The 9,464-nt window shown below is 43.6% G+C and overlaps 1 protein-coding gene and 1 pseudogene across 1 annotated transcript; both read right to left on the bottom strand.

Annotated features, from left to right (window-relative positions):
• Nucleotides 1–531: 531 nt before the first annotated feature.
• Nucleotides 532–608, bottom strand: LOC126010404 (uncharacterized; annotated as a pseudogene).
• Nucleotides 609–3,247: 2,639 nt separating this feature from the next.
• ATP5MC3 (ATP synthase membrane subunit c locus 3) lies at nucleotides 3,248–6,381 on the bottom strand. The gene is made up of 5 exons (XM_049773523.1): nucleotides 6,294–6,381; nucleotides 5,975–6,085; nucleotides 4,799–4,876; nucleotides 4,090–4,283; nucleotides 3,248–3,507 (listed from the first exon to the last, which is right to left on the bottom strand). Exons 2-5 carry the CDS (start codon nucleotides 6,011–6,013, stop codon nucleotides 3,393–3,395), a joined length of 426 nt encoding a protein of 141 aa, XP_049629480.1. The 5' UTR covers nucleotides 6,014–6,085; nucleotides 6,294–6,381; the 3' UTR covers nucleotides 3,248–3,392.
• Between the last annotated feature and the right edge of the window lie 3,083 nt (nucleotides 6,382–9,464).

Below are 9,464 nucleotides of genomic sequence, written 5' to 3'. Positions count from 1 at the left end.
TGTGGTTGACCAGGGTTCAATCCCCAGCATCCCGTATGGCCCCTGAACTCACGGGGAGTGATTCCAGAGTGCTGAGCCAGGAGTAACTCCTGAGCACTTTTAGGTGTGCCCTTCCCTCTCCCGAATATAGCCTCTAGGTGTAGACTTCCACCAGTTGTTCAAAGTAAAACGTTCCTATTTGCTAGGATTTGGCATGTTAATAATGTGTTTGGGAATTGCTGTTACCATTAACATATGAAACAATTTTTGAGGTACCTTTAATCCCAAAGTTGTTTAAGGATAAACTTATAGTGCGTATTCCCCCCCCCCCCCATTTTTGCTCTGTGACATGGAGACCAGTTAGCCAGGGTAAATCCCTCTACTCCCCCTTTTCATTTCTTTTTATTGAACACCATGAGGTACAAAGTTACAGTCATACAATGTTTTTGAGCATCCATCCCTCTGCAAGTGTCCCTTTTCCCTCCACCAGTGGTCCTGGTTTCCCTCCCGTCCCCCCAATCTGCCTTTTTCCTTTTGGATACTGTGATTTGCAATATTTTTTTTTCAATTAGCAATAATCGTGCCTCGGATAAACCTCATTGGCTACGATACTGCCACTGTGCAAAGCTGTGATTTGCAATATTATTAATGAAAGATCATGCATATCACTTTACCTCCTTTCTTTTTTTTTTTTTTTTTTTTTTGGTTTTTCGGGCCACACCTGTTTGATGCTCAGGGGTTACTCCTGGCTAAAGGCTCAGAAATCGCCCCTGGCTTGGGGAGACCATATGGGATGCCGGACCGCAGTCCTTCCTTGGCTAGCGCTTGCAAGGCAGACACCTTACCTCTAGCGCCACCTCGCCGCCCCCCTTACCTCCTTTCAACACCTAGTTCTTGTTCAGGGTGATCACTTCCCATAGTCATTGTCAGTAGCTCCTTCTCTGACCTATCTGTCCTCACGCCATTGTGACAAGCTTTCCAACAAGGTTAAGTCCTCTGGCCTTCATTCACTCCCTTCTTGGGTGGTATCAGGAAATGAACCTGGGAACCATGTCGTGCTGGAGATTAAACCCACATGAGACACATACTAGGCATGAACCCTAACCACTGTCCTTCCTTCCATCCCTTGATCATTTTAAAGTGTCCAATGTAGCACATAGTATATTTGCCATGTCCTACATTTGATAGCTAGTTCTGGCAAAAACAAACCTCCACTTCAGCTCATTACTAGTCCATCTCTAGAATTTATTTTTTGGATACATCATGCAAGCAAAATCATACTGCATGTATCCTACTTTTGTTTGGCTTCTTTTATAGCATATCACCAAGGTTTTGACTGAACAGGTTGTTATATAGATGTACCATGTTTATCCACTCATTAAATGGCTATTTGGTTATTCCCACTTTGGCTATTGAGTAGTGGTAGTAACATTTACATTTTGTTTGAACTCGTTTTTAGTTCATTTGGTTAGATATGAAGGTGTAAAATTATTGTATCATATAATACAGTATATTTACTTTGCTGAGTTAAAATATTGGGAAGCTATATACAAGAAAATGAAAGCTGAGAATTTATGATATAGACAAGATTAAAGGGCCAATAGGGAGAAAACATTTAAGTGATAATGTCTAACATATGCAAGGCCCTGGCTTTGATCCCTAGGACATCCTTCTCAATCTCCATAGCAATACCAGGTTAGCTCTGGCTACCCCCAGCACAGATGCAGCACGTGTAAAAATAACCACAAAAACCAGATAGTACAGGTGCCTTCTACATAGCTGACTCCATTCAATCTCTAGCACTGCATATAGTTCCACTACTTTCCAGGAGAGATCCCTGTGTAGAGCCAGGAGTATGCTCTCAGCCCTGCCAGATGTGGGCCAATTCCATCTCATCCCAAATATAACCAAACAGTAGTTTAGTTCTTTAATTTTACTTGGGATCATGATTACTTTTAAGTCAGATTCTCAGGGGGCATGACAAAAATTATCTGGGAGCACATCAGAGTATAGGAGGGCTAAGGTACTTGCATCATGGCCAATACTGAGCAGAGGCAGGAATAGCTCGAGCAGTGATGCCCCAAAATCCTCCCCAGAAAAAAAATGCCTGGAAAACCTTTTAGAATTTTAGGTAGTCTAGGGTCAGAGTAGGTCAGTGGACTGGAGGATCCAGGTTGTTACCCTGGTAATGAAACGTAAGGCCGATTCTCAGTTGAAGTCAAATTAGACATTAGAGATTAGAGGAATAAAATGTAGCTTTCTTGACTATCATTTTACACATTTCACAGAAACCTGAAGATTGAGTAGCAAAATGTAATGTTGTGATTTATTTATCGAGAATTTCCACCTTTCCTAATGCAGTTTTTCTTTTTCAAAGGAAAAATCTGATCAAGCATTAGAAGCAAAATGCTATCGAGCTAAGATTCCCAGAGCTTAGACTACAAAAGTATCTGTTTCTAGAGTGATACCAGTGTATAACAATTTTTGACTTTTTTTTTTTTTTTTTTTGGTTTTTGGGCCACACCCAGCAGTGCTCAGGGGTTACTCCTGGCTGTCTGCTCAGAAATAGCTCCTGGCAGGCACGGGGGACGACATGGGACACCGGGATTCGAACCAACCACCTTAGGTCCTAGATCGACTGCTTGCAAGGCAAACACCACTGTGCTATCTCTCCGGGCCCCAATTTTTGACTTTAAATGTAACCTATGCATTTGCTTTCTTTTCTTTTTCTTTCTTTTTTTTTTTTTTTTTTTGGGTCACACCTGGCTGTCTGCTCAGAAATAGCTCCTGGCAGGCACGGGGGACCATATGGGACACCAGGATTCGAACCAACCACCTTTGGTCCTGGATCGGCTGCTTGCAAGGCAAACGCCTCTGTGCTATCTCTCCGGGCCCTGCATTTGCTTTCTAATAGAGCCTTGTTCTAGCAGGATGAGGGGCCGAGATATTACAGCAGACATTAGTTCTACACACTGTTTTTTTAAATACTATAATTCATTTAAGTACAAAATGTCTTGCATAATTATGTTGGTTTAATCAAATTTCATAGACACTCAGAGCACCCAATATTTCTATCAACGAAAGCTCTAAAAATGAACATGGTACAGAATACTATGTATGAGAATATCCATAAAAAACACATTAGGATCTTTCCATCAATAGCATAACTGTTGCAGTTTCCTCTGATTTTTACAGCATCTGCCTGAATGCATGGTCTTCTTTGTGTTGACCTAAATAAAGTTAGGTTAAGTACAAATCACAGCAAAAATTAAAGTTTTCATCTTTAATGAAATGACTGGAAATAACATACATTTCCATGACACCCATACTACAGTGTTCGGAGTCACAGTAAGATACACAGAATTACATCCGTAATTATGATGAATGCCAACATTTTCAGGCAGCAATTTCTGTTACATGGCAAACAAAATCAAGAAAGCAACCATCAAACAAAAGAGACCCATAGCTTCAGACAAGGCAAATCCCAGGATAGCATATGAGAACAGCTGCTGCTTCAGTGAAGGGTTTCTAAAAGAGACACAACACATACTTGTTACTATGAAGTTATTATTTGAATCTCAGTACTTTGGCAAACGAGGCATAGGTAGGAAGCTGTGACTGTATGATACTATAGCTTCACACTTGAGAGTAGACTCTGAAATCAAGGTAAGTTGAAAGTCTATTTTCTGATTTATTATTTGGGCCACATCTGGTGGTACTACTCATGGCTTATTCCATGGTCTGCATTCAGGAATGATTCCCAGTGATTCCATATGGGGTATTAGGAATTGAACCTGGGTCAGCTGCATGAAAGTCAAATGCCTTACCTGCTGTACTATTAAATGCTCTGGCCCCTAGATTCTATTTTTTGACACTTATTAGCTTTGACCTTGAACAAGCTGTGTCTCTAGTCTTTGACAGGTAAAATGGAGTATACCTCCAAAAGGGGGCTGTGATGACTAAGAGAAATAATGTATAGAAAGCCCTCAAAGTATAATGCAGGGTAGAGTAAGCACTGAACACAATATATTTTCACCTCACTAGTTTCCTAAAATTTCCCAACTATTTCAAACATGCTCTTATATTAGCTTATTTGGCAATAGTTTTTACCTGGCATAACCAATGATAAGGCTGCCAAACACTGTCCCAATACCAGCACCAGATCCAGCCACTCCTACTGTTGCAGCACCTGCACCAATAAATTTGGCAGCAGTATCAATGTCTCTGCTGACTGCACTGGTCTGAAATTCCCTTTGGATTAGCGGAGACACACCATTCTGGGCCCCATTAAGTACCGTTGAGCCCTAGAGAACAGAAATAAAGGCAAAGGTCAAATAAGCAATCACAACTGTTTAATCACAGTGCTGTCAAAAATGGTAACTGTATTTTTCTATTTAGTGGCTCAATACTAATGGGAAGTGGCTTAACCACAGAGCAAAATCAAGGGCTTATGTGATCATTCCAATTATGTAGAGATAACACTACCTCTATTTTATTGGTTTGTTGAAAAATCAAGGAACTATACACAAATATGCTTTTCAGTTCCAGGATTCTCACTTAACTATAGCAATGATAATTATAAAAAGAAAGGCAATTCAAAACACAAGCTTGAAATAAAAATACAACTGTATTAATTGACTAACTCAGGTGATTAAGTTTTAGATATATTTCTTAAAATGACTGATATTTATATATTTTGGATCTAAGAAGATAAAAGGAGTTCCACAAGCTCTTCATTAATTGTTCCCACCCCTTCAATTTAACTTTAATCAAAATCATAATAGTAGTATTGCTAAATTTCCACTACTAATCCCATTACCTCTCCAGTCCTTGCCTCTGGTCGAGATAACACTGATGCAGATATTGGTCTGTATGCAACTCTGGATCCAACTCGGATCTAGTAATGAAAAAAAAGATCTCAAATATTAAGAATCAAAACACTTTCCTGCACGAGTTCTAAGAAAGGAAAAATAAAAATAAACCCATACTTTTATTATTTTTTTTAGCATTTACTCTTATCTGGACTTCTGGCCATTTTAAATGCAAGAAGCAATTGTAATTGCTTTAAAGTCACTAATAAAATTTAAATGCATTTTAAAACTACAATTACTGTATTGCCAAAATTCTGATTAGAAAAATGGAAACCAAAAAAATTCCTTCACATTCTTTGGTAAGTTGAAATGAACCAACAAAGGTATCGTGAGTGTCACTATAAATGCCAAGTCATTTCAAACAGTCCCGAAGAGGAGCTCCCACCCATTCCGATAAGCCCATGTGCCTTAATTCTAAAAAAACCCAAAAAAGCAGATGAAGCAATTCCAGGAACGAACACTGGCCATAAGGCCATATTGTCCAGTCCAACTTCTCTGCCCTTGAATGTCCGTCCACTCAACTAAGGTCACCGAAAAAAAAAATCCCTTCGAGAATCAGGACTGGGCTCTGCCAAAGATAAATCTTCACTTCACCTAAAAGCAGGGCTTGGCAGTGCAGGGGCCCGGGTTAGACGTGAGCTCGTGGCACCCCCCAGCTCTCAACCTTCCACCGCCCACACGGAGCGAAGCGAAGTCCCTCCCTCTGCAGCAGCGAGTTTGACCTACAGTAGGCAGGCGGCGCCGCTGCAGCGGTGAACTAGGCCTCAAGGGGCCCCTTTGCAGCGCTCCAAGCACCCCTACACCACCCGGGGCCACCCACCCAACAGGGAGCTCGAGTGGATGAGGGTGGGGGCCACCCCAAGGGCCTGGAGGGTAATAAGGGCTTGACCGAGGCCTGCCTGCCTGCCTGCCTGTTAGGCCTTGGGGGCTCGGGAAGGCTCCAAATGCGAAGAATGGCAGCAAAAGGTCGTGGAGACGAAGGGGCGAAGTGGGGAGAGGTGCAAGGCGGGCTCCCTCCCCAGAAGGATGTTGCGCCATCCAGCGCCATCCAGGCCAAGCTCCAAGGTCTGGCGCCCAGCCTGTCAGTCAGTCCGTCCCCAGGCCCAAGGCGGGCGGCTACGCACCAGAGCGGGGGTGCAGGCGAGCTTGGCGCAGGCGAACATCTTCCGGCCTTCGGGGCGGCGCTGCGGGCGGACTTGGGTGGCAGACGAGTGGGCTCCTCTCCCGCTTCCTCTCTGCGGAGCGAAGAGGCTCAATTAAGGTCACGGGCCCTCCAGGGGCCTGTCCTTCCCAACCCGGTCCCCAAGGGCTCCCCCGTGCACGCCGTCAACCCGGGCCCCGAGCCCAGCGAGACGACAGCGGAATGAATGAATGGGTCCCCGCTGACCACGCTGCTCCGCCCCAGCCCCGGCCTGGCTCCCGCGCCGCCCTCCACGGACTTACCTTCCCCGGAGGTGGCGGCGGCGGCGGCAGCTGCGGCGGCAGAGGTCGAAGGAGTGGGGCTGGCTGCGCAGGCGCGGGGCGGCTCTTATCCGCGGCACGGCACCCGGATGGAGAAGGCGGGGAATCGGGTGCTACGAGGAAGACGCCGGCTCAAGGTCACTTTGGAACAACTTTATTGGTAGCCCCTGGAGAAGGACAGAGACAGCCACGCCGGGCTGGGGCCGGAAGAAGCGCTAAAGAAGAGCTGCCCTGGAAGATCACTATGGAGCTTTGCATCTGGGCTGGTGGGAAGATAGGCGTGAGATTTTTTTCTTTTCATTGCTGCAGAGTCGGCAGGTGCCATGACCCCTTCCTGTCTGTTCTTTCCATTCAGAAGAAATCGGAACTCCGGGAAAGTGTCTACTTCTCTCTTTGAAATAAGATTTATGGTTTTACCCGAGGCCAGCCAGGAATGATCCCTGGGGTCTGTCTGGGCCTGGAGTAAGTCTTGAGCACTGCCTGGGATTCTTCCTCCCTCCCAGCCCACCCCCCCCCCCCCAAAAAAAAAGTAGAGGTTAGGATTCCCTTTGATGGACTCAGGAAAAGGCTTCGAGTGCAGGAAGTGGGGGTGAGCAAATGAATTGATCCAAAGATGTGACTTTGGACTCCAGAATGCCCTCTAGGAAAAGTTGAGGCACTTTAATTTTCTTTCCTCCAGCTCTATCGCTGGAAGAGTGAAGGATCTGAAATGCATTTCATGTAAGACCCGGGACCAAAGATACTCTTACGTATTTTCAAAATAGACTTAACTTTTATTTTTCGGGCCAATATAAACGGCTTAGGAAAAAAGAAGGCTTTTTAATGAATTTATAGTGGATCCTAAAATTCTGTAAATTTGGGGCCGGATCTAAAGCACAGCGGTTGGGCGTTTGCTTTGCATGCGGCTGACCCAGGAAGGACCTGGGTTCAATCCCACTGCGTCCCATATGGTCCCCCGAGCCAGGAGCGATTTCTGAGCGTATAGCTAGGAGTAACCCCTGAGCATCACCGGGTGTGGCCCCCAAAATAAAATAAAATTCTGTACATTTGTTTTAACAAAATGACAGTTACAATGTTGGAACAAGCTTGACAAATATTTTTGGTATATATTTTGTTTTGTTTGGGATCCACACTTGTAGTGGGTAATCCAGGGTTTACTCCTGGCTCTCTGTTCAGGGATAACTCCTGGCAGTGCTGGGAGCCCCTATGTGGTACTGGGGATTGAACCTAGTTGACTGTATACAAGGCATGCGTACTATCCATTGTACTATCTCTCCAGCTTACTAATAAATTTTAACAAATTTGAATTTGACCCAGTAGTTTAACAAAATAGTTAAACTAGTAGAAGTGGTACAGAATCAACATAAAAGATTAAATAATATGCTATGCCAAGCAGAAAGTGAGGATGTAATCCAGCCTATTGGATTTAGAGTACTGCTTCAGGGTAAAAACCATCAACCCAGAGAATCACCCTTTACTGATTAGCACAAAAGTTCTTTAGTTTGTTTGGGGCCTTACCACGGGGTGGTAGTACTCAGAACTGGTTCTGCACTCAGGAATTATTCCTGGTGGGCTCCGGGTACCATATGGGATGCTGAGGATCGAACTCAGGTTAGCCGCGTGCAAGGCAAATGTCCTACCAGTTGTACTATTTTTCTGGTCCTAGCAAAGAGTTTTTTTTTTTTTTATCATAGTGGCATACATATCTTTCACATTAGTATTTTTAGGTACATATTAACATTGAATCAGGGGAATATCCACCACCAAATTTGTCCTCCCCCTTCCCCATTCCTTTTCTGCAACCCATATCCCCCACCATCACCCCCTGGGCTGCTAGAGTAGGTGATCCCCTCTTTGTCTAGCTTACTATCAGTGATCATACATCTGTTTGGTCCTGGTGCCCTCCCTTGTTTCTCTCTCTATTTGAGAGGCTAACCTAGCAAAGAGTTTTAATAACAAGCTTCAGAACTCAAACTGAAAGCATGAGTAAGTCTTGTTACTGAGCCAACTTCAAGTGCAAATAGTTCTAAGATCACATGGAAACTAATGTTGGGTTCAATCATTAGCCCATAAAGTAGAGATTACTTGGGGGAAGGAAAGACAGTGCAGGGGTTAAGGCACTTGCCTTATATGAAACTGGCCTGGGCTCTATCCCCAGTATCATATGTGGTCCCTTATCACCATCAGGAGTAATCTTTAATAACAAAACCAGGAATAAAACGATGCCTCTCAAGGTGACTTCCAAACCAAATAATAACAATAATAATATATAATAACAAAATAGAAATAACTGCTGCAGTTTAAAGAGATTGAGTATATATTTCTCAAATGCTTATTTTTTTTACCTGAAATTTGTGGTGTCTTATATCCAGAGTGGCATAAACTATAATATTTTGTATTCTTTGAAGAACCTGATCCAGAAGAGCTTATACATATATATTAAATAATTACATAAATATTTTATAAAAACTATATAATGCACAAAATTACATGTAATATAGTATATAAAGGAATTGGTTCACATAGTTATGGAGACTATGACCAGGATATGACCTGAACTCCCAAGCTGGATGGAATCACTCACTAATCAGATGGGTGATGCATTTAGTTAAAATCCAGTGGCTAGGTTGTATACCTTACATTGGGCCAACTGAGTTTGATCTCCAGCATCTCCTATGGTTCCCCAAGAAGTAATTCCTGAGCACAGAGCCAGGCATAACCCCTGAGCACTGCTGATTGGCCCAACATGGGAAAATAAAATCCAACGGCTTGTGTGAGAGCCAGAGAGGAGGAGCTGAGATGTCCCAGTTCAAACACTGAGGCATAAAAATATAGAACAAATTTCACCTTCCTTGACCTTTTTGGGGGGCCATAAAGATGAACAGAGGACTTGTAAAATGTTTCATCTTGGGGCTGGAGAGGTGGCGATAGAGGTAAGGTGTCTGCCTTGCAAGCGCTAGCCAAGGAAGGACCGTGGTTCTATCCCCCGGCGTTCCATATAGTCCCTCCAAACCAGGGGCAATTTCTGAGTGCTTAGCCAGGAGTAACCCCTGAGCATCAAACGGGTGTGGCCCAAAAAACTAAAAAAAAAAAAGTTTCATCTTTTCTGTATTTTTTTTTCTTAGCTTGTGAGGATAGTCATGTTAAGCTACA

Source organism: Suncus etruscus, chromosome 5 (genome assembly GCF_024139225.1).
Source record: "Suncus etruscus isolate mSunEtr1 chromosome 5, mSunEtr1.pri.cur, whole genome shotgun sequence".
Classification (NCBI taxonomy): Eukaryota; Metazoa; Chordata; class Mammalia; order Eulipotyphla; family Soricidae; genus Suncus; species Suncus etruscus.
This window is presented reverse-complemented; position numbering and strand designations above follow the sequence as displayed.

Bases quoted from the DNA above. Each gene is read 5' to 3' on its own strand.
- ATP5MC3 (XM_049773523.1), bottom strand. From the start codon at position 6,013: ATGTTCGCCTGCGCCAAGCTCGCCTGCACCCCCGCTCTG. The intron at 4,284-4,798 runs GTAATGGGATTA...TCTGTTCTCTAG, and splicing joins CAGAGGCAAGGACTGGAGAG to GGCTCAACGGTACTTAATGG. The intron at 3,508-4,089 runs GTAAAAACTATT...TGTCTCTTTTAG, and splicing joins CTTATCATTGGTTATGCCAG to AAACCCTTCACTGAAGCAGC.